The sequence below is a fragment of the Bubalus kerabau genome, chromosome 22, assembly GCF_029407905.1.
Source record: "Bubalus kerabau isolate K-KA32 ecotype Philippines breed swamp buffalo chromosome 22, PCC_UOA_SB_1v2, whole genome shotgun sequence".
In the NCBI taxonomy this organism is placed as follows: Eukaryota; Metazoa; Chordata; class Mammalia; order Artiodactyla; family Bovidae; genus Bubalus; species Bubalus kerabau.
The window spans coordinates 13,778,043-13,803,865 of NC_073645.1; the positions used below are offsets into that span (position 1 = coordinate 13,778,043).

General features: G+C 40.4%; 1 protein-coding gene and 1 pseudogene across 1 annotated transcript; both read left to right on the plus strand.

Moving 5' to 3' along the window:
• Positions 1-12,135: 12,135 nt before the first annotated feature.
• On the plus strand, positions 12,136-21,040 carry LOC129636444 (interferon-induced protein with tetratricopeptide repeats 1-like). The gene is made up of 2 exons (XM_055559838.1): positions 12,136-12,270; positions 19,595-21,040. The coding sequence occupies exons 1-2, from the start codon at positions 12,266-12,268 to the stop codon at positions 21,024-21,026; spliced, it is 1,437 nt and encodes a 478-aa protein (XP_055415813.1). The 5' UTR covers positions 12,136-12,265; the 3' UTR covers positions 21,027-21,040.
• A 167-nt stretch (positions 21,041-21,207) lies between these two features.
• On the plus strand, positions 21,208-24,750 carry LOC129636445 (eukaryotic translation initiation factor 4E-like; annotated as a pseudogene).
• The last annotated feature ends 1,073 nt before the right edge of the window (positions 24,751-25,823 follow it).

Consider the following 25,823-nt stretch of genomic DNA (forward strand, 5'->3'; position numbering starts at 1 on the left):
CCCAACGCTGTCCCTCTGCACTCGGAGGGAGTCTCATTCACCCTCCAGATGGTGCTGAGGCTTCCCAGAAAATGCAGCTGACTGGTCCTGACCTACAAACTGGGCTGTGATTTATTTTTCGCCTGGATAATGTTATTGAAAAGATGCCTGCACAGCGACAACCTACCTTTGTCCAAGAACACATCCCCAACCTTCATTTCCTGGTGCGTGACTCTGATCTCACAGATCTTTGCCTCTGGAGACGCAGAAGGAGTCACATGAACTGCCGGTGTTCACTGTCATCTGCTCCTTCATACTACCTGGGGCCATACTCAGTGTTACCAAAGTAGTACCCAGTGGGGACTTCCAGATCAATTCCATTTTACCTCCACCCTGACTGTCACAAATATCTGTATGGCAGGTTTGACTTGCTATCACGTAGCATGTCCCAGGAGCTTCTAAGATTGTCCACAAAAAGACAGTTGGAGGAGTGGGGTAAATCTCCACAAAGGCAATCACGGACCTCTCCCCTTAAGTGTGTCAGACCAAGGAGGCAGGGACTCCATCTCCTTTGCTCACAACTGTGTGTGCATCCCCCAAAATAATGCCTGGAATGAATTAGGCTCTTAAAAATTTTTGATGAATGAAGGAATGGGTGTGCATGCTCAGTTGGTTCAGTTATGTCCGACTCTTTGCAACCCTATGGACTGTAGCCGGCCAGGCTCCTCTGTCCATGGGATTTCCCGGGTAATAATACTGGAGTGGGTTGCCATTACCTTCTGCAGGGGATCTTCCAACCCAGGAATTGAACCTGCATCTCCTATACTGGCAGGAGGGTTCTTTACCACTGAGCCCCCAGGGAAGCCCTCTAAGCTCATTGCCAGCACCTAAAACCGGTAGGGAAGTTATGAGGCTCAAAAAGGTTTAGTAACCTAACTGAAGCCACACGGGAACAGAACTGGCAAAAAATGATTAAATAAAGGAGGAACAGTGGGCGATGGCCTTGCAAATTGCCTTCTTTTCTGAAGATGTGATATAAAAGGCTTGAGAGTTTACACTACTATTAATTTTTTTAAAGATGCATTTTTCTCTAAATGTTAGAGAACTGATATCCTCAATATCACCACAGTAATACCATTACCATATGCAAATGCTTAATATGCAGACTTCAAGGCTCCCAGGTCTCCATGAATTTGACTTTAGAATGTGTTTCTATAAAGACAAGAGAGATCACTCGGGTAAGAGAATGGTCTCCGGTGTCAAGCTCCAGCATGACTGATCAAGGATGTCTTGATGTTTTCCTCCTCTTTTCCCTGGCCTACTGAATGCAACTGCACCAATTCCAAGCATCTTCCTCTCTGCAAAAGAGGATATTCATGACATTTTCTGGAAAAGGGACAGTTTAACTGAAGTATATTTCTATATTAACAGCAGGCATGGCTGCCTCCCACCACCCCTTTTCTTGTCATTTCAAATCAAGCATCTAGCAAGTCAAGAAAAAGGACTCGAAGGTAGCCATCTGCCAGTGAAGTGACAGTCAGATCTACTCCCTGACCCTGAGGATCTCTTTACTTGATTCAGTTTCAGAGTTTTTACAGCATCAGTACCTGGGTCCCTAAAATTGTTCCTGGCTCTCAATCATTGACTAACCTGGTCCTGACGGTTGTCCAAAAGAAAACAGTATGTCAGAAATAAAATTCCTGGGTAAAAGCAAGCAAAGTTGCTTTCCTAATGACTCCTGTATTCTGTATATATTCTGGACCCAGCATCCCATCTTCTCAAACCTTAAACTGATAATGGCTCAGCAAACCAGTACATCTTACCCATGGAAATGTTTTTCTTCAACTATGTTAATGAAACTATGCATTTGCTTGGAAATCTGCTCTTCTTCAGGATTCATGTCAATTGTGTTATGGCCTGAGATGACTCCCCTTGTGCCATTCTATCTCAAAATGCATGTTGTGGGAGAGGGGCCTGGTGCAACTCTCTCAGTCTTGAGGTGTTTCTTTTATCTGATTAGCAGCTTGCTAACAGGTATAAAACACCTTGCTAAAAACTAGCAAGGGGGCACTCTTTCTGTCCCCTTCTGATGTCTATGTCAAAAGCTTTCTCTATCTCTTTTTATACTTTAATAAAACTCTGCTACACAAAAGCTCCGAGTGATCAAGGCTTGTCTCTGGCCCCAGATCGAATTCCTCTACTATGGAGGCCACGAATCCTGGGGTCATTCACGGCTCTCAGCTACAGCCTTTCACAGAGGTGGGGAGGACACTGAAACCAGCTATTAGCTGGAGCTAATTCCTAACATCCAGGAGCAGTTAGGAATTCAACCACTGGATGATGCCTTTACAATCTTATCATAAGAAAAAGCACTGATATACTTTGCTTCCCTGTGATTGGCTTAAGGGCAGGTGAGCAGCAGAAAATATTTTGCCCTGGAAAGTGTACTGACCTGAAAAAATCATCAAAGGACACAGGAGAAGAAATGAAAGGTGTGAAGATAGGGACCGTGATAATAAGCTCCAACAGCGCAATGAGGAGAGATGAGATGAGTCAGGGAATAGGTAGGGAACTTGCCATTAACAAAGGGGTCAGATTGGAGAGCAGGGCCTGACCCCTAGGTCATCCCAGTTGCTCTGTGATGCAAGCATTCAAGTATCATTCAGTGAATTTCATTAAGATTTTGGAAAGTGCCCTGGTGTTGGCTCTAGACCTATTTGAGTCTCATCTCCAATCTGCAGTGCTGGGAAAAAGTATTTTGACTTCTGTGATTCTAAAATATCCCAAAATAAAACCTGGAAATAATAATTATCCCTCCCAGTGTTTCATAAAGATTAAATGGTTTCTTTACAAGTATTAAGGTAGACCAGATATACAAAGAATAAAGCCTATATAACACAATAAAAAGATCTGAGTAGTATGCAAAACGTATCTTTATAAATGCCTAGCTGCTCTGGAAAGGGACTAGAGAATTCCAGGAAGTCCAGAAATAACAAGAAAGAGAATGCACATGAATAAGAACTCACTAGCTCTGTTGAGTTCCTGCTGTGGTTGAAACCATTAGTTTTAACAGACCGTTATCAAGGAAATGACAAAGCCTGGGACCCACACATGGGAGGTTACAACATAGAGCCTACGTTAAACCTGGGTCCACGCACAGGATGAACTAGAAAAACAGACCTGGATGCTGGGGAGACACCTACTTTTTCTAGTTTTGACCCTAGCTGGAGAAGAAAAAAGTCTTTCCTCCCTAAGTGAAGGGAGTTGACTCCATGCTAAACACAAGCACCATACCCCAGACTGGGGAGATCTGGGCTGGAACTCAGAATGGGGAAGTGGTGAGGGGGAGTGTTATGGAGGAACTTATCAGAGCATTACTCAGCAGCCAGGCTCAAGAAATGACTACATCTGTTTTTTTTTTCCCCTGGGAACTGATTTAACCTTTTCTTCCTCCTAAATAGCAATACAGACTTTTACTACTTTTGGTCAACCCAAACTCAGCTTTAGGAATGTTTCAGCACTTTTTCCTTCCACTTGCAGGAGGGAATTAAAGCCTAAGGAAGTGCCCTGCCAGCATGTTTTTCCCCTCACTCTAGCCAGCTGGGCCTAAAGAAGCCAGAGAATCCACAAGCCAACTCTGTTGGGGCTGGATTTATCATTTTCAAATTCCACAGGTAACTGTTATCTCTTACCAACAGACAGGAGGTCAGCTGCAATTTTAGGCAATTAGAGGAAGGTAAAGAGCTTTTCCTATACCTACTGACTCTCAATTGTCTTTAGCTCAAAAGTAATCCATATGCTGAAGAAGCATATTTTAGGGTGGCACATTTTGGTATCCTTCAATAACACTGTAATAGAAGATCAATAAATTTGCAGGAAAAGAATAAAATAAATTTGCAGAAAAATAATGAGACAAAGGCAAAGGGTTTTATGTTCTTAGGGGCAGTCAACTGTGGGCAGGTAAATATAGGGGAAAACTAACAGAAGATAGGGTTTCCCAGGTGGTGCAGTGGTAGAGAATCCACATGCCAATGTAGGAGACACCAGAGATGGGGGTTCAATCCCTAGATTGGGAAGAAGCCCTAAAGCAGAAAACAGCAGCCTGCTCTAGTATTCTTGCCTGTGAAATCCCATGGACAAAGAAGTCTGGCGGGCTACAGTCTGTAGGGTCACCAAGAATTGGCCACAAATGGACGACTGAGCACACAACGCAGTGGAAGAAGATAAGGGTTACTTTAGCAGGGTTTGTCTGCATAGACTCTCTGAATGCCATCTAATCTCTGGGAATAAGGTTGCAACCTTTTTCTTGGTACAGGAAATAGGAAGGCAAAGAGCTTTTCTTGTGTTTGCTGCCTTTTAACTGATTTCAGCTCCAAATAATCTTTATGCTTGACTGACATATTTTGGAGTAGGATACTCTGACCCTCTTCAACAACAAAAGGATACAAAGCAAAATCAGCAAGAGAAAGGCACGTGAAGAAAACCAAGTACGATTTTCCAAGAATCTTGTCCCAGTTGGAGTCACACAAGATGTGCTTAATTTCTGCTGCATCAAATTATGACAACACATGTAAAGTTCCTGTCTACCAGAAAAGCTCACTAGAGACCTAGCACCCAAGGCTTCTCAAGGAGGTTGGCCAGATAGGCACCATCTATCCAGTATGCACCCAAATTTCAGACTCTCAGGAGGATAGCACGAAGTTGCCATAAACCATAGTGTTTGTACAGTTTAGGCACAGTGAAAGCTGTTTGTATCAGAAAATAGTGTTCCCAGAAACCAACTATCAGGTAGGCTTTTCTAAAAACAGTCTCAAGCCTGTTAACTCTTTTCTGCACAGACGTGTATCTCCAAGGAGATAGTTGAGTTGAAGTACTTAGAGCTTAATTTCAAATTCCCCAGGGAAGGGGCAGCCAGATGATCAAGACCTACTCAGAGCTTATTAGAAATCTACATGAATGTGGAGTAGTTGGACAGACAACAACTAAGATGCCATCACTAATACAAGTCTAGTTCCCAGCTGAAGCCCTAGCATGAACAAGTCTCTCTCCTTTTCATCACATACATTAGGAATTGGGCCCCACAGCAGAAGGTGAGCAGCTCACCATCACTTGCATTACCACCTGAACCATCCTGCCCCCTCCATCCATGGAAAACTTTTCTTCCACTGGTCTCTGGTGCCAAAAGATTGAGGGCCACTGACATGCATTATAAACTTTGTGACAGAACGGTATTTGGGGATCTGGGAAATTTTTCTGTAATCATTCTCCAAAAGTCAAGGTATTCAGTAACTACAGATTATATACACACTGTTTAAATGCAGAGAAAACATATATGATTAAAAATGAAAATATTAATTGATTTGATAAAAATGGCATTTTTTGTTCAAAGCATAGAATGGGTGCTTTACTTATGTTTAAGTTTTTGATGAGAAATGGAGTATTTCCTGCCATATCAGTAAACAAGTTATGTCACAGTCATCAGTGGTACCTGCCCTCAAAATGTAAATTTCTGAGCCTTAGGCACAATCAGGAAGAAGAACAATACCTGCCCAATATGGCAGCCATCAGGCTGCAGCCACTCCCTATGGTGAGCACTGAGGAACTCAGGCTGTAAAAAGAAAACACAGGAAACTGGCCCCAGATAGCTGAGATGCATATGAAAGGAGTAATTTCAGTGAGCCCAGACTCCTGCATCTTCCCATACATAGAAAAGCACTAAATTCCCTAACTTGAGCTATCTAAAAGTGAAAGTATTAGTCACTCAGTTGTGTCTCTTTGTGACCCCATGGACTGTAACCCACCAGGCTCCTCTGACCATGGAATTCTCCAGGCAAAAATACTGGAGTGGGTTGCCATTTCCTTCTCCAGGGGATCTTCCCTACCCAGGGATTAAACCTGGGTCTTGCACACTGCAGGGAGACTCTTTACCAACTGAGTCACCAGGGAGCCTGATCTAGCTGGTTTTCCTTAATTAACAATAATCTTTTGATGTTCAGACTACTTGCCCCTTTGTTGCAAACTTCTATATAACCGGACTCCCCACCCCTGCCTCCCTGAGCAGTACTCTCAGGGTTACTTGAGATGCTGTCTCCCAGTCTTGACATCCTAAAAATTCCTACCGAATAAAACATAACTCAACTTTTAGGTTGTGATTATCTTTTAAGTTGACACTGAAGACAAAGAGTTTAGAATCATATGTGTGATCTTTAATAAAAGAAGAGGCTCTTGAGTCTGGCAGGAACTCTTGTATGTTATCCAACAGGTTAAGCCAACAGGTTAAGGGGCTGAGGCTTAGCCAGTTTTCTCAAGCAGAGATGAGGATCAGTGGGTCATTAGGCAACTGAAACTGTTCTAATGAAAGAGGAAATTTTAGCTCTTCTTGAGTAAGAAACACTAGGAAATAAGAAAAAAAGCACATGAAGACAGGTTCATATTTGTAGAAGAACACAGGCACTGCTGTATATGCACCGTCTCTTCCTAAAGAAGAGGACAGAGGTATTGTCCATGCTCTTGATGGGGGCAAAAAAGGCCAAAGAAAATGAAGTTTCCAAAGCAAGGCCTTTCAGAATCAGGGCTACAAATATGGTTCCAGGTTATATTTTCAGGAATTGTAAGCTCTAAAGGATCATGAAATTTCCCCTAATAACCTCTTTTGTTACAGTGATAGGAAACTGAGGCCCAGAGGATGAGAGTAAGTGGGTCACCAAATAGCCTATTTGCACAGGCCACCTAGCTCTAGGTCCAGTCCTCATTCCACAGTGCTGCATATTCTAAGTTCCAGTGCTGTTCTGATAGGCCACTTTTATCCCACAGAGAGGTAGTATGAAAAAGCTGCAACTCACAACTTCCCTCTCAGAGAGTTTAAAGTTTCAGTTTAATTTCCTTCAAATTGGCATCTTCCTGGCATATTTGTTTCCTTTTTTGCTTACAATATTCCTGCAGTTGTTATAGGTCTTTTCCCCATCAGATCAATCAAATCTGACACCAACTCTACATCTCTCAGATTCTCTGAATACCAACTGGTTGTCCAACAATTCTACTCTGTTCCAATGCTAACTACCTGGAGTTAGCATGAGTCCCCACAAGTCTAGGGTGTAATCCAATTAGATTGTCCTCTCTTTAGTTACCACTTACAAGTAGTTGGTCCCCAAGTTATTTTTACTTCTGTCTGACTTAGCTACACATTCAGGAGTTCCCATAAACCCTTCCTCAGTTTTGATAATTCACTAGAACCACTCACAGAACCCAGGAAAGTGTTTTACTTATGACTGCCAGTTTGTTATAAAGGATGCAGCTCAGGAAAACCCAAATGGAAAAGATGCACAGGACAATGTGTGGGGCAGCGTGGCACGGAGACTGCACACTCTCTCCTGGTGTACCATCTTCCCATATTGCCAAACATCTACATTACACAGGCATGACTGATTATATGAGATCACTTATATGTGGGATCTACAAAATAGTACAAATGAACTTATTTACAAAACCAAAACACTAACAGACATATAAAACAAACTTATGGTTACCAAAGGGGCAGGAAGGTGGGATAAATTGGGAATATGGGATTAACAGATACACACTACCACATAAAATTGATAAATAACAAGAATTTACTGTGCAGCTCAGGGAACTATAATTCAATATTTTGTAATAAACTATAATGGAAAAGACTTTTAAAAAGAATATAGCTATTTACATGGAAAAAATATATATATAATTGAATAAATTTGCTATATACCTGAAATTAACACAAATTGTAAATCAACTATACTTCATTTAAAAAAACAGAATATGCAGAGGCACATTTCTTTTTTCTTTTTTTTAATTGTAGTTGATCTACAATGTTGTGCCAATGTCTTCTATACAGCACAGTGACTCAGTTATACATATAGATATATATATATACACTCTTTTTTTATATTCTTTTCCATTATGGTTTATCATAGGATATTCAACATAGTTCCCTATTCTATGCAGTAGGACTTAGTTGTTAATCCATTCTGAATGTAATATTTTGTATCTACCAACCCCCAAATCCCAGTCCATCCCTCTTCCTCCGCTTCCCCACCCTTGGCAACACCATTTCAACCTTGTGGATACTAAACAGAGCAGATTTATTAGATTTAGACAGAAGAAAACTACTGGAGCAGGAATACCATCTTTTCCTTGTAAACAAGGTCCAACTAAGTTAAAACAATACATATGCTGAAATGTTTTATCAATTAATCATACTGATTATCTTCTTACACAACAACAAAATAAGATAAATTGATTGGTAGATCCAGAAGTTGATAGCTGAATACGTGACAAAGCAAACATAGCAAAATGTTAACTGTAGAATCTAGATGGTGAGTACATTAGCATTTGTTGGAAAATTCTCTGAACTCTATGTTTAATGATGTTCATAATGTTAGGATAAAAAAGTAAAAAAAAAAAAAGAAGTATTTAAAGTAAATCGAAACAAGGAAAATGAATATATATATATATATATATGGGATAAAGGCTAAAACCACATACAGAAGTATTCCAAGTGATTTTTTTTAACACATTGTAATTCAACTTTTTAAAAGGATATATCTTGTGGACAAAAGAACAGCAAATAAGCAGTCATTTTGAATTGTTTTGTTATTCTGAGACTTCTTAGTGTATTGTGGAATAGAACATATGTACACTGGTATCACTTAGAAATGAGATAGTCAATTCAGGAGAAAAGAAACAGAGATGTAGGATCAATTAGGTTAAGTAAAATTTTGGTAAATTTGAATTTGTAAGATGAAATCACAATATATTCTATCTTTAAAATATACATGGGGCTTTCCGGGTAGTTCAAATGGTAAAGAATCTGTGGGAGACCTGGGTTTGATCCCTGTGTTGGGAAGATCACCCAGAGAAGGGAATGACAACCCACTCCAGTATCTTGCCTGGAGAATTCCACGGACAGAGGAGCCTGGTGGGCTAGAGTCCATGGGGTCACAAAGAGTCAGACATGACTGACTGACTAACTCTTAACAAGGGATACTGAGCTAGGCTTCTAACAGACCCCCATGTAGTTTTCTGAGACTTCCCAAAGTAACTTTCAGGAGCATCGCCCATGACCGTACCTCCCTCTTTAAAATATACACACAGCACCAATATCATTTTCCTGGTTTTGATACTGTACTACAGTTACACAAGATGCTGCTATTGGTGAAGGGTGGGGGGTAGTCAGGGGCTGGTGGCTCAAGACTTCCTACAACTCCCTGTGAATCTGTTCAAGAGAAGCCTGAAATGTAAAGGAGGAAATGGTACAAGTTCAGTTTGTACTTGACTGTGTTGCAACAAGCCAAACTGCAGGTCAAGGAGGGCTGAGTGGACCCCTGAAAACCTATAAGTATGTAAACATCTGGAGAAGGCAATGGCACCCCACTCCAGTACTCTTGCCTGGAAAATCCTATGGACGGAGGAGCCTGGTAGGCTGCAGTCCATGGGGTCACTGAGAGTCAGACACAACTGAGTGACTTCACTTTCACTTTTCACTTTCATGCATTGGAGAAGGAAATGGCAACCCACTCCAGTGTTCTTGCCCGGAGAATTCCAGGGACGGGGGAGCCTGGTGGGCTGCCGTCTATGGGGTCGCACAGAGTCGGACACGACTGAAGTGACTTAGCATAGCATAGCATGTGAAAATCATCAGAACATTCACAAGAGACTTCTGATGTCTCTGAGTTCTTCACCATGGATGTAAGGAGAAGTATTTAGAAATAATCTCAAAAGCCAGGAACATACTCTTTTTGTTGGTTTATCACATTATATAAGTTTTATATGTACAACACTATATTTCAACTTCTATACACACGACAGTGCACTAACCACCAAATGTTTAGTTTCCACCTGTCGCCAGAGTTGACCCCCTTAACCATTTTGCCCTCTCCCATCCCTGTTTCCCTCTGGTAGAGGTCAAACATTCAGAATCCCATTCTTCTTCCATGCCATCCTGTGAATCAGGAGGAAACTGAGGACTTCATTGCCCACCGTGCAGGTGGGGAAACAAGGCACAGAGTCACGAAGAGACTGAACCTGGGCCTCACAGAAAGGGAAGGAGGCTCAGGGACTGAGTCCCACGTCACTCAGTCAAAGAATTTCCGTCATACAATAGACAGCAGGACCTTGTTCTAGCCCAGGCATACATCAAAATCAGCTGGGCATTTCCTTTTAATACTGAGATGGGGAGGGGGGCATTCCCAGGGATGTCTTCAATTGGTCCCAGATGAGGCCGAATTAGCATTATTCTGAAGCCTCCCTAGATGATTCTTGTGTGCTATGACGACTGAAATTCAATAATCTATTCCCAATCACTTTTGCATCAGTTGAGGAAACTGAGGCTCATAGAGCTGAAGTAGTTTATCACAGCTGGCCAGTCACTCAGGGAGCCATCTGATCCTACTATACTTCTGGGAATGGACTTATAGCATAGCGCTGAAATTCCATTTCTGTAAGTCTCATTTTCTCCAGTTCTTGTTTTCTTTTCCTAGCTGTAAGTGCACTCTTGGACACACACATACACAGACTTTTTGGGGGGTTGTTTTCCTCTCTACTGCTCTGTCTTGTGTTGCTCAAAGATCTATTTACTCCACAGAGACACTGGGCAAGATTCCGAATATCTAATCAGTCCAAGCCACAGTCCCATCGACCCAGGACTGCTGCCAAATTCATGGCAATGGTGCGATAAACGTTTTGTGTGCGTCTCTGCGTTCTATCTAGTGCACTAGAAAATTACAAACCCAACTGTTTTTCTTCACAAGAATTCCAAAGACACCTCACTCCCCTGCAGAGAGAGGTTGGCTCTCTAATTAATTTATTTTGGCATCTGCTTATTGCCTGAACATTTATTAGAATACAATTTATTCAGAAATTTTTATTTGTGTAGAACTTTGTAACTAATTCAGGATGACATGGCAGATGAGCTGGGTGGGAGGGATTAAGCAGGAATGGTTTAGATTCGGCAGTGTGTTTAAGTGTTTCTAAGAGGAATACAGTCTTATAGTTCCTCCTTTTCTGATTCTTATTTAAAAGAAAGAATATAGGTGTTTTTGTTTTTTTTTACAGAAAGCACTATTTAAACTTGATGACAGAAAAAACCACCACTACTATTATTACCATCATCAATTGTCACCTTTTATTTGCAAGCTGTTATGTGCCAAGTAGTTGCTAAGTACTGGATTGGCCAAAAATTCATTCAGGTTTTTCCATTATATCACCACTTACTCTTCTCAGCCTCTTACCACAAGCACCATGACTATGTAAGATTACACAGGCGAGGTTGAGGCAGGCCAAAAGTGGATGCCATGGGCACCAAGAGGATAATACTCTTACACAGATATGATAATCATGTCTAGTGAATACGAACACTTTAGATAGCTACAACAGAGAGCATTACAAATAAGGAAATATTTTCATTCAGGCCCGACATGTTTTACTTGAAGTCTCAAGATTCTAGCAGATTTTCTTGGTTCCCATGAATAAAGAAGGAGTTTTAGGACTCTTTTTTTAAATCACTGATCATTCTCCAGAAAGAAGGGTATGCAAAGGCACAAAATAATTAGTAAGACTGATCTCTCAGAGAATAGGAACAAATTTGAGTTAAGGCTCCGGTTTACTGACTTGCAGAATTTTATACCATATAAAGAACAATGTCTGTTTCCAGATGAGCAAAGGCACAGATTGAGGGCATGACTTTGGCAAGTTCACAGAGCCAATTTTCACAGGACTCCCTGGCTCTAGGTTCAGTGGACTCTACATTACTGGCATCTCTTAGTTCCTGGGTTTCTAAAAGGCCTTACAAAGTCTGAGAGGAATTTGTTCTCGTTCAGTCGCTCAGTCATGTCTGACTCTTTGGGACCCCATCAACTATAGCCCCCCAGGCTTCCCTGTCCTTCTCCATCTGCAGGAGCTTGCTCCCAGAGCTTGCTAATTCCTGAAGAGAGGAATCAGTACATCAAAAAGCTGCTTTCCACCAGCCTTTTCTCAATCCATTTTCAAAACAGAACAAAGGAAGCATTAGCTGTTTAAGTTTCATTTTCTGCAATTCTGCCTACTTTAATTTCACTTTCTACTTTCGGTTTCCAACTTATCGTTGCAAAAAACACACCCACAAGTTACATCATTAGCTGCAGTTCATCTCCCTTATATAGCCCTGACCTGGGGCATAAATTTATCTGAAAATCCGTAAGACGGACAGAACAGACCTCAGAGAAGACCATCCAGCTAGACAAAACATTGCAGAACTGCTGCCTAATTCACAGCAACCATGAGGTAAGCATTTCCTGTTTCTCTGCCTTTCTGTATAAAGCTTCTGGAAAAAATTTTAACCATACTATATCAACAAACTTAGTCTCAGTGATGCCATTTCCTTACTTTTCTATTTGACCAACTGTTTCAGACTGAACGTATATGTGAGTGTGCGCTCACACACATGCACATTCATACATGCCCATAAACTGTTTTATCAGTTCATTTTCCTTTTTTGTTAGCATCTTCCTGAGGAATTTGCTGAAACCCAAAGAAAGGGAGGGAAACAGGAAGGGTGGAAGGAGAAAACAATCCCAGTCTCTGAAACAATTTTCCACCAATCTCACTTCTGTCTGACCTAGCGGGGGAATGGACAGTTAATCTGGATACAGATGTTACTTTCTGGCTCCTCGACAGGAGGAAAAAAGTAGAATGCACACAGCTGTGTGAGCCACAGCAGTGGCGTCTCTCAGCTATCTTGAGAGAAATATTGTGGTGGATGAGAAAGAGATGCTCACTGCTTAGAGAACAAGACCTTTCTCTGCTGGCATCTGGTCTCACTATCTGCACTGCCGGGCTCCTATGTCAGGCTTTGTCAATCTGCCTGGATCTAAGATTTGCAGGTTAACTGTCCTCTGGGGCAGCCAAGTGGCCTGCGATCCTTGACAGCCTCCTGTCCACAGGGCTTGGCTCGAGTTCTGTGCTTGGGAACCCCCAATCTTCCTTAGCTAAAGGGCCTAATGTAAACTGTATTATCTAAACTGAATCTTGATTCAAAGAACCCTGGATCTTATCAGATCAAAAAAACATTAATATTGGCCTGCAAATTTGCCCTCAGTGTTCCAGTGTACAAAATTTTGAAGGGGCAACATTTTCAGAAAATGCATAATTACAGACCTATTGTCAACCCTTCTCCCCTCCTTTGGTTCACAGACAAATAAGAGTGGATTATCACTGATAAGAAAATAATAACAACAGCAACAAAAATCATCATCATAATAATAGAAAAGTAGATATCATGTCCTGGATGCTTATCAAGTGCCAGCCTGGCTTCCAAAGTATTATGTAAATTATTACATTTACATTATTACATTTACAAAAGAAACTTATGAGGCAAGTACTCGTATACTTTTTTTTGCCAATAACGAATTTTAAATTAAAACGTTAAGACTACACAGATAATAAGTGATAGAGCTAGACATGAACCAGAGTCTCTATTCAATGATACCTTATTTAATCTTTAAACTGATGTTTCTTAAAAGGTACCAATGGAGGTTCATGAGATCATTTCAGATGGCATAGTAATTAGCTTTTATATTTTAGAGGAAGATCCCCTAGAGGAGGGTATGGCAACCCACTCCAGTATTTTTACCTGGAGAATCCCACGGACAGAGGAGCCTGGTGGGCTATAGTCCATGGGGTTGCAAAGAGTCAGACACAACTGAAGCAACTCAGCATGCACACATGCATATTTACATAATTTGCAGAATTTCTACTCAGGCTAGTAACATGAATTTTTATAGTGATAAAATACATGTATGATAAAATTTACCATTTTAACTGTTTTCAGCTCAGCTGAGTTCAGTTATTTAGTTGTGTCCAACTCTTTGCAACCCCAAGGACTGCAGCATGCCAGGCTTCCCTGTCCATCACCAACTCCTGGAGCTTGTTCAAACTCTCGGTCATCAAGTCAGTGAGCCATCCAACCATCTTATCCTCTGTCGTCCCCTTCTCCTCCCGCCTTCAATCTTTCCCAGCATCAGGGTCTTTTCCAATGAGTCAGTTCTCCGCATCAGGTAGCCAAAGTATTGGAGTTTAAGCTTCAGCATCAGTCCTTCCAATGAATATTCAGGACTGATTTCCTTTACAAGTGACTGGTTTGATCTCCTTGTCTTCTCCAACACCACAGTTAAAAAGCATCAATTCTTTGGCGCTCAGCTTTCTTTACAGTCCAACTCTCACATCCATACATGACTACTGGAAAAACTATAGCTTTAACTATTTTAAGTATACAATTTTGCAGTATTTAGTACAATGGAGTGCAACCATCACCACTATCTAGTTTAAGAAAAATTCGTCACTCTGAGCAGTCACTCACCTCTCATCCTTCACTCCAGGACCTGGTAATCATTAATCTACTTTCTGTCTCTATAGTGGATACTTCATATATATGGAAGCATACAACACACGGCCTTTTGTGACTAACTGATTTAACTTAACATAATGCCTTCAAGGTTCATCCATACTGAAGCATGTGTCAGAATGTACTTCCATTTTAAAGCTGAATAATATTCCATTGTATGTACTGACTACATTTTGCTTATCCATTCATCCACTGGAGAACACTCGGGTTTCTCCCACTGTGAATAATGCTGCTATGAATATAAGTATACAAATATCTATTCAAGTCTTTGCTTTATTTTGGGTATCTACCAGAAGTGGAATTGATGAAGTATATGATAATTCGATATTTAATTTTTTGAGGAATCATCCTTTTCCACAGCAGCTGCCCCATTTTACATTCTCCCTAGCAATGCACAAGGGTTCTAATTTCTCTACATCCTTGACAACATTTGGTATTTTCTGTGTTTTTGATAAATAGCCATCCTAATGGATGTGTAGAGGTATTTTATTATGGTTTTGATTCACATTTCATTAATGACTGGTGATGTTGAACATCTTTTCATGTACTTACTGGCCATCTGTATATTTTCTTTAGGGAAATGTGTATGCACGTCCTTTGCCCATTCTTTTAATCAGTTATTTGTTTTTCTGTTGTTAAGTTGCAGGAGCTGCTTATTAGTCTAAATATTAATCCCTTATCAGGTACATGATTTGCAAACATTTTCTCCCATTCTGTGGGATGTCTTTTCATTCTATTGATACTGCCCTTTGATGCACAAAACTTTTTAGTTTTGCTAAAGCTCAACTTGTTTATTTTTACTTTTGTTACCTTTGTTTTTAGCATATCCAAGAAATTGTTGCTAAATCCAATGTCATGGAGCTTTTTCCCTGTTTTGTTTCTAGATTTTTACAGCTTTAGATGTTACATTTAGATCTTTGACACATTTTGAATTCATTTTTTGTATATAGCATAAGGAACAGGTCCAACTTCAATCTTTTGTATATGGATATTCCTCTTTTCTGCATATATCCCAAACTGAGTGCTGGAGAAGTCAGAAACCTAGAAATGCTGGTCGGCATGAATAGAAAAGTCCCATGAAAAACCTGCTCTCTCTAGCCAAAGGACGCAAAAAGGAGACAGTCTAGCGAAACAAAAAATTTATAAACAACCACTACTCTAGCCAAATACCACAGAAAAAGTCAAAGACTAAGGCCCCATTCCCAACTCTGCTAGTAAAGGCTGAGTGGGTAGCCAAGACTTCTATTCTCACCAGGCTATGAGCTAGGTATCTGGACTCTTCCACTCCCTCCCCAATGATGTCAGAGAAGGCCAAATGGAATGCAAAGACTTTCGTCCCCACTTGGGTGGTAACAAGGGTCCCTCTCTTTGCAGTGGGGGAGTAAAGACCATAAAGGCAATGTGGATATCAGTCCCCACCTAGTGGTAATGAGGTGCCTTCCCACTCCCCACTGAGATGGCAACAGAGAGGGCTAGTGGAGTTTAGTATTTTCACCAGTACTCCTGCCTGGAAAATCCCATGGATGGAGGAGCCTGGAAGGCTGCAGTTCATGGGGTTGCTGAGGGCCGGACACAACTGAGTGACTTCACTTTCACTTTCACTTTTCACTTTCATGCATTGGAGAAGGAAATGGCAACCCACTCCAGTGTTCTTGCCTGGAGAATCCCAGGGACGGGGGAGCCTGGCGGGCTGCTGTCTATAGGGCTGCACAGAGTCGGACACGACTGAAGTGACTTAGCAGCAGCAGCAAAGAGGTAATAAGGCCACTCTCCCCAACTCACCTCACACATACGTGTACTTAAGTGTAAACCTAACATAACATGCATAGGACTTGAATGCCTAAAACTACAAATGCTAATGAAAGAAATCAAAGAATATCTACATAAATAGATAGAGCATGTTCATGGATTAGAAGATTCAGCACAGTAAAAATGTCTATTTTCCACAATTGACAAAAACCTTCCTATCAAACTCCAGCAAGACTTTTATAGACTCAGGAAATATTAATCAAAAATTTATATGGAAATGCAAGGGAACTAGAAAAACAATTTTGAAAAAAAGAATAGAGAGGAATTTTCAGACTGTTTATATACAGTAAGCAAGATGGTTGGTATTGTATGGAAATGCAAGGGAACTAGAAAAACAATTTTGAAAAAAAGAATAGAGAGGAATTTTCAGACTGTTTATATACAGTAAACAAGATGGTTGGTATTGGTGGAAGAATAAACACAGAGATCAGTGGAATGGAATAAGGAACCCAGAAATAATCCCACACAAGCACAGCCAACTGATTTTTGACAAAGTTGCAAATGCAATTCAATGGAGGATGAACAGGCTTCAACAAATGGTGCTGGAACAACTGGGTATCCACAGGCTGAAAAATGAGCCACTGATCTAATCTCCATACATTACACAAAAGCAACTCAAAATGGATCACAGATTTAAATGTAAAATGATCGAACTTGTAAAAGAAAACACAGGAGAAAACCTTCAGGACTTAGGGCCTGGTGAAGAGTTCCTAGACATGATACCAAACACATGATCCATTAAGAGAAAAAAAAATCAATAAATTATACCTCATCAAAAGTAGAAACTTTGGGGACTTCCCTGGTGGTCCAGTGGTTAAGACTCTGCACTTCCAATTGAGAGAGTAGCATTGAAACATATATATTACCATATGTAAAACAGATAGTCGAATTTGCATACCAAATGCAAATATATGACTAGGGAGCTCACACCCAGACAACCTAGAGGAGTGGGATGCAGTGGTAGATGCAAGATTCAGGAGGGAGGGGACATACATATACCTATGGCTGATTTATGTTGACATACAGCAGAAACCAATACAATATTGTAAAGCAATTTTTCCTTTAATTAAAAATAATTTTTAATTAATTAATTTATTTGGCTGCCAGGTCTTGGTTGTATCATGAGAGATCTTTAGTTGTGGTATGCAAACCACATGTGGGATCTAGTTCCCTGACCAGTGATTAAACCCAGGCCCCCTACATTGGGAGCTCAGAGTCTTAGCCACTGGAGCAACAGGGAGGTCTCAAAAATAATTAAAAAAAAAAAAGGATGAAAAAAAAGCTAGATAGCCAGTGGGAATATGCTATATTAATATGCTATATTATGCAAGGAGCTCAAATCTGGTACTCTATAACAACCTAGAGGGGTGGGGTGGGAGGTGGGAGGGAAGCTCAAGAGAGAGGGGACATATATACACCCATGGCTGATTCATGTTGATGTATGGCAGAAACCAATACAATATTATAAACCAATTATCATCCAATTAAAAATAAGTAATATGTTTTTTAAAAAAGGGAAAAAAAAGATTCTGTGTTTCCAATGAAGGAGGTGCAGGTTTGATCCCTGGTCAGGAAACCAAGACCCCACATGCCGTTCTCAGGACCAAAAAAAAAATTTTTTTTAAGTAAAAACTTTTGCTCTTCAAGTGAAAGTGAAGTTGCTAAGTCGCGTCGAACTCTTTGTGACACCATGGACTGTGGCCTACCAGGTTCCACCGTCCATGGAAGTTTCCAGGCAAGAATACTGGAGTGGGTTGCCATTTCCTTCTCCAGGAGATCTTCCCAACCCAGGGATTGAACCTGGGTCTCCCGCATTGTAGACAGATGCTTTGCTCTTGAAGAGACCTTATTAAAGGAAAAAAAGACAAGTCACACATTGTGAGAAAATATTTGAAAACCACATGCCTCACCAATGATTCATATCTAGAACCTATAAAGAATTCTTGCAATCCAACAATAAAAAACAATCTCATTAGAAAAGAGGAAAAGGATATGAAGAGATATTTCACCAAAGAGGATATATGGATGGCAAATAAACACACAAAAAGATGTTCAATATCACTGCTGCTGCTACTGCTAAGTTACTTTAGTCGTGTCTGACTCTGTGCGACCCCATAAATGGCAGACCACCAGGCTCCCCCATCCCTGGGATTCTCCAGGCAAGAACAATGGAGTGGGTTGCCATTTCCTTCTCCAATGCATGAAAGCAAAAAGTGAAAGTGAAGTTGTTCAGTCAAGTCCGACTCTTAGCGATCCCATGGACTGCAGCCCACCAGGCTCCTCCGTCCATGGGATTTTCCAGACAAGAGTACTGGAGTGGGGTGCCATTGCCTTCTCTAGTTCAACATCACTAGCATTAGGGAAATGCAAATTAAGACCACGAAGAGCTACCTCTACATCTATTAAAAGAGCTAATAACATTTTTTTTAAAAAAAGTGGAAATATCAAATTCTGGTAAGAATACAAAGAACTAGATCATTTATACATTACTCTGTATGTGTGTTAGTTACTCAGTTGTTTCTGATTCTTTGCTACTCCATGGACTGTAGCCTGCCAGGCTCCACCGTTCATGGAATTTTCCAGGCAAGAATACTGGAGTGGATTGCCATTCCCTTCTCCAGGGGATCTTCCCAATCAAGGGATTGAACCTGGGTCTCCAGCACTGCAAGCGAATTCTTTACCGTTTGAGCATATGTTACCAAGGGAAGCATATGTTACTAGTAGGAATGACAAATGAACAGTGTGCATATTGTACCACTGTCAGTTTCCTAGTTTTGATGTTGTACTATAGTTGGATAAAATATAATCTTCGGGAGAAACTGGGTGTAGGATACACTGCCTTATGTTCTACCTTTGCAAATTTCTGTGAATATATATAAATAAATAAATATTTCCCACAAATAAATCCAACTAAAATAAATGGGTCAAATATGATCACATTTAGATAGTCTTAATTTGTTACATAATCTGCAGACTAAGGTCGTGATGTCAATATTTCCTAAGGCTCTGCGTTTCTTACTGGTCTCTACCTTAAATACAGCAATAGGAAAACAGAAAACTCTTATATAGCATGAAATATGCATGTTCTAAGTGTTTTACATAGATAGGCTTATTAATTCTCACCAAATCCAGTGTGCTAAGTTTATCTTCTGTGCTTTACAAAGGAGGTTCTGAAGCACAGAGAAGTTTCATGGCTAGAAAATGCTGGAGTCAGTCTATGGAGCCAAGCAAACTGCATTCAGAGGCCAAACGGATCTTAGAAATACAGGAACTCGATGGAAGATCAAAGCAGGCAGGCCCTTTTCAAGGCTAGGCTCTAATAGGAGGTGTTTTACGTGGCTTATTTCTACTGGCTGTTTGTCACCTAACAAAGAAAATCTGCTTTTGTTTTTACAGTTATAAAGCTGATGAGGATCAGCTCAACGATAAGCTGCAACAGTTGAGATGTCACTTTACATGGGATTTGATCATTGCAGAGACAGAAATACCGGATTTAGAAAACAGGGTCTTGGAGGAGATTACGTTCCTGGACATCAAATACAATGTGGGAATATACAACTTACTGGCCTATGTGAAACACCTGAGAGGCCAGAATGAAGAAGCCCTGAAGAGTTTACAAAAAGCTGAAGACTTAACCCAGCAAGAACATGCCAACCAACCACAAGTGAGAAGTCTGGTTACCTGGGGCAACTATGCCTGGCTGCATTACCATATGGGCCAACAAGCAGAAGCCCAGATTTACCTGGACAAGGTGAAGAACACTTGCAGAAAACTTGGGAATTCCTCCAGCTATAGAATGGCGTGTCCTCAGATGGACTGTGAGGAAGGATGGGCCTTGCTGAAATGTGGAGGAAAGAATTATGAACGGGCCAAAGTCTGCTTTGAAAAGGCTCTGGAAGTGGACCCTGAAAACCCTGAATTCAGCACTGGGTATGCAATCGTTGTCTATCGCCTGGAGGGCTTTAACAAAGCACAGATTAGTGCGGAATTTTGTCTGAACACCCTAAAACAGGCTGTCAGGCTAAATCCAAATGATGCATACATTAAGGCTCTTCTTGGCCTGAAGCTTCAAGATGTAGAACAAGAAGCTGAAGGAGAAAAGTACATCAAAGAAGCACTGACCAATGCATCCTCAAAGGCTTATGTCTTTCGGTATGCTGCCAAGTTTTACCGAAGAAAAGGCGTTCTGGATGAAGCTCTTCGGCTCTCAAAATTGGCCTTGGAGGAAACCCCCTCTTCTGCTTTCCTGCATCACCAGACAGGGCTTTGCTACAAGTCACAAATAATCGAAATAAAGTTGGCTACAAACTGTCAGCCTAAAGGACAGGATAAAGAAAACATCAACAGAATAATACCATTAGCCATACATCATTTGGAACGTGCTGTGCAACTAAAGCCCACATTTGAGTTAGCTTATACAAGCCTGGCAGAAATGTACGCAGAAGCAGGTGACCACAGAAAAGCTAATGATACTTTTCAAAAAGTGCTCAGCATGAAAGCACTCGACAAAGAAGTGCTGCAACACATACATCTCCACTACGGCCGATTTCTGGAATTTCACAAAAAATCTGAAGTCGATGCAATTAGCCATTATTTAAAAGCAATAAAAATAGAAAACCCATCAACAGATAGGGATAAAAGCATCCATTCTTTGACGAAATTGGCTTCAAAGAAACTCCGGAGAAATCCATCAGATATAGAAAGCTTGAGTATCCTTGGGTTCATCCACAAAGTAAAAGGAGAAATGAATGAAGCCGTGGAGTATTACGAGCGGGCCCTGAGGCTGGCTTCTGGCTTGGAGAACTCTGCTGTGACCCCCAGGCACTGAAATACGGACCACGGTCACAATATATACCAATCATCTTCTCTGCTTGCGACTTTCAGAAACGCATTATGTAACTCACCACAATGCCGTAATCGTTGAACAATTACTCAAACCTGATAAAACATTAGTTGTATTCAGAAAATAGGCAAACAGCCTTCAGGAGCGATTGTGCGATCAGATCCATCTAAGATGGCGACTGCAGAACCGGAAACCACCCCTATTCCCAATCCCCCGGCTGCAGAAGAAGAGAAGACAGAATCTAATCAGGAGGTTGCTAACCCAGAACACTGTATTAAATAAACACCCTTTACAGAACAGATGGGCACTCTGGTTTTTTAAAAATGATAAAAGCAAAACTTGGCAAGCAAACCTTCGATTGATCTCTAAGTTTGACACTGTTGAAGACTTCTGGGCTCTGTACAACCATATCCAGTTATCCAGTAATTCGATGACTGGCTGTGACTACTCACTTTTTAAGGATGGTTTTGAGCCTATGTGGGAAGATGAGAAAAACAAACGAGGACAATGGCTAATTACACTGAACAAACAGCAGAGGCGAAGTGACCTCGATGTTTTTTGGCTCGAGACACTTCTGAGCCTTATTGGAGAATCTTTTAATGACTACAGTGATGATGTATGTGCAGCTGTTGTTAATGTTAGAGCTAAAGGTGATAAGACATGGACACGAGTTTGAGTAAACTCTGCAAGTTGGTGATGGACAGGGAGGCCTGGCGTGCTGCAGTCCATGGTGTTGCAAAGAGTGGGCCCGACTAAGCGACTGAACTGAACTGAAAGGTGATAAAATAGCAATATGGACTACTGAATGTGAAAACAGAGAAACTGTTACACATTTAGGGAGGGTATACAAGGAAAAGTTAGGACTTCCTCCAAAAATAGTAACTGGTTATCAGTCCCATGCAGACACAGCTACTAAGCAGCTCCACCACTAAAAATATGTTTGTTGTTTAAGAAGACACCCTCTGAGTATTCTCATAGGCAACTGCCTCAAGCAATCAAGATTTGGGAGCTGAAGGAAAGCCTCTTCAAAAGCAGAATGCACTGCATTTAAATTTGAGTTCCATCTAAATGTTGCTAAGATATAAGGAAGTTTCATTAGCCTTTGTCTTGTACTTCTGTATTCATATTTTCTTTTTTTTTTAGCTAGTGTCCTTTATCCCAATCAAAGTATTACAGTACACATCATATCATCCCCAGAATCCATACATGTGTTCCTGGCCCACTTTGTAATAGCTTAATAGAATTAACCATTACAAAAACATTTGACCCATCTACAATATTAAAAAAAAGAACTTGCATTTCTATACCTTACAAGAGAATGATTTTGTTTACATTCCATTATAAGAAGGAGCGTATTTTACTGGTTTGAAAGAGTATGATGCATAGTTTTCTGGCAATTTTCTTTGTTTCTTTTTACAGCATTATCTGTGCTGTACTCTTGCTGATGGCTGCTAGATTTTATTTGTTTCCCTACTTGATAACATTAGTGATTCTGATTTCAGTTTTTCATGTGTTTTGGTTTAGTTTTTCTTTCTCATGTAACATTGGTGAAGAATCTAGGAATATGACATACAGGTAGAATAAACATTAGTTTTGTGCATTCTTTAGTAATTTTTTTTTGTAACTACAATGCTTTGCTACAAATTTATGCTTTTCATTCAAATCACTGATCTATGTTTGTGTGATTTCCTAAACTTAATTGTGTATTATAAAAAATATAGTATCATAATTACATTCCTAATTAGAATTAGTACGTCTGTTTTTGTATCTTTATGCTGTACTTTAACACTTTGTATTACTTAGGTTATTTTGCTTTAAAAATTGGCTCAAGTAGAAAAGCGATCCCACTTATATTAAGACAGTGTACAAAACTGTAAATAAAATGTGTACAGTGAATTGTCTTAAAAAAAAAAAAAAGTCAATCAGAACATACATGCGAGAGAGAGAGGAAAGAAGAACCATTTCTCTGTGAATGTTATAGAGTAGGGAAAAAAAGAAAAAAATAGTTTGTTGAGTAGATTTAACGCAAAAACAACAACAACAACAACACTGGAGTTACATAAAATAAAATGCTAAATTCATTCATTTTATCAATAAATAGCTTTCAGTGCTAGATACCAAAAGTACTAGGGTGAAGGAGCGAAGGGAAGGTTCTTTCGCCTCTACCCATCTTAGGTTTATTGGCTACAGCCTTAAATTAAACTGACAAAAGACAGATTAACAAGAGAAAAACCAGTTTATTAACACATGCATCAGGCATATACATGAGTACCCAGTGATGAGTAACTCAAAGGGGTGACCAGAATGTGGGCTTATATAGCATCCTAACAACCAAATGATACATTTTTAGAGAAATGATAAGGCAAAGGCAAAGAACTTCAAATTTCTAAGTCGCAAATTGTATGAAGGCAAATATCTGGGGGAAACTAATGGAAAGTAAGAGTTTGCCTATAAGGTTTGTTACATGTGTCTTTCTGTCAGTGTCTCTGGGCTGTTTAGGGACTAGAGCTGTCTCAGGTGGTTAATTTCTGTCCTTCCTGGTAGAGAGAGGAGAGACATAATTTTCCAGGCAGATGGGGGAGAACAGAGAGCTTTTCTTATATCTGCATCTTTTCAATTGCCTTCAGCTCAAAATAATCCTTATGGCAAGGTGGCATATTTGGGGATGGCATATTCTGCTACCCCTCAGTGAACAAAGCAGACATTTTCCTCCAAACCTCAAGCAGCTTACCATCTAGTGAGAGAGACAGACAGGAAAACAAGTACATAGTCCATTAAAGGTCAGTTTTCTACATGAAGATGTTTGAAATTTAATTCATTGTCAAATTGTTCCAAGCAATTTCTATTGCTTTATGCCATTTTGCTTGAAGCACTATTGATTCAGTCATTTGCTAGCACTGATTTAGTTAGATGAATAAATAGGAAAAGGATGCTAAAGAGTCTGAGAGACCATCTGTAGTAATCACCTTTGATTATAACATTTTGTTAAAAGACAATGCCCTACAAATAACATTTTTAAAAGGAAAATTAAGGAAACAATGTCATTGTTTTTTCATTCTTGTATGTCTTTGGGGGGAAGATGTATGCATTTCCTATTGTGGCTCTCTAATAAATTACCATGAACTGGGTGGCTTAAAATCACACTCATTTATTATCTTACAGTTCTAGAGGCTAGAAGCCTGAAATGGGTTTCACTGGCCTGAAATCAAGGTGTTGGCACATCCAAATCCCTTCTGGAGGCCCTAGGAGACAATTCTTTTAGTACCTTTCCCACATTCTGGAGGCTGCCTGTGTTTCCTGGTGGGAATCCTAAATCCACAGAAAAGACAAGTCCCCAAGGAATTCACAGAACTACTGGACAAGGCTTTGGATTTCTACTGAAATTCTATAGGAACTGAAGTGAGTAAGGTTTGTATCAGGAGCAGGCATGAGAGTTACACAGAAGCAATCTTCACAATTTCCATATCACTAAAACAAAAGGTTTATTAGATTAACAAAAACATGACTTAAAGCGCTTGTGTTTGAGCAAAGAGGCTGTAAGGTACTAAAATAAGTCTAACCACTGCCAACTCCCCCAGGTCAGAAATATGAAAATCAAATAGTTATTGGATAAGTGTCAATTCTTGAATGGCTAACTCTTCTCCAATATTGTTATACATCATCTGTACCCAGAAAGCAGAGCTCATTAAGGCAAAATAAATCTCTGGATTATGCAATGTGTTTGTGTGATGTGTTTGACAAGCTTCAAAGATCACATTTACTTATTGTGTTTAATAACCTAACCACCATCTTTCTCACCCATCTTTCCCACCCATCTTTCCCAACTCTGGAAGACATCTCTGCTCTTCGGGGAGTTCAGTAAAACTAAAATGTGGGACAGCCTGGACGTCTGCAGAGGAAAACAAGCAGTGAATCCAGGAAAAGAGATGCTTTCTGGTATTGAAAATACTACTGCCGAATTTACAAATGAGTATCTCCAGGCATTACCAAGAAGTTTTTAAATTGACAGCTGAATCTCAGGAGCTTGTTACTCCCATGTAAATGACTGGCAGAACCTCAGTTATTCACTGTCCTTATTGAGAATTCCCCGAGTGCCAGGGAATGTCTCTCATGTACCCTAAATCAGGCCAAACCTTAGCTCAGGTCATTCACTACTATTATAAGTGCCCCAGCCTAGGTCTTTGATAACCACTGTCTACACACCACCACAGGATCCACCTACTTGGGGACCATCCTGGCCACCAATGTCTCCATTCTCCTGAGGCTGCTAGAACTGGAACTGCATAGGGACTAAGAGCCTCCACCCTACAGCATGCCCCAGCTTGAACTTCCCACCTTCAGTCGGTGTCCATAGCTCTGGACCTTGTCCCCAGTCAGACCCAGCCACCTCTACTTTGGAGCTAGTGCTTAAGGGAGTAAGCCTTCTATGTCATTGTCCTGGATATCAACTCTTTCACCTGGGCCACCTCCTGAACTCCAGTACCACCCCTGACTTTCTGTGATCTGATTTCAACTTTTCCTCTCCGACCTAAAGTCCATCTTCTATCTCTTGCAGCCTGGGCTGTGAAGACTAATTCAAATAAATTAGGTATATACATGAGGGTGTTATATGATTCTCAATTGTGGGGAAGAGAGAAGGATTTTGCCCCGAAGGCAAAAAAAAAAAAAGTTGGGTTTGGCAATCTTTGGAGTTAATTTCGTTTGTCATAACTGCAGGGTGCTACTGACATCTAGTGGATAGATGCAAGATTGCTGCTTAAACATCCTAAAATCCATTGCACG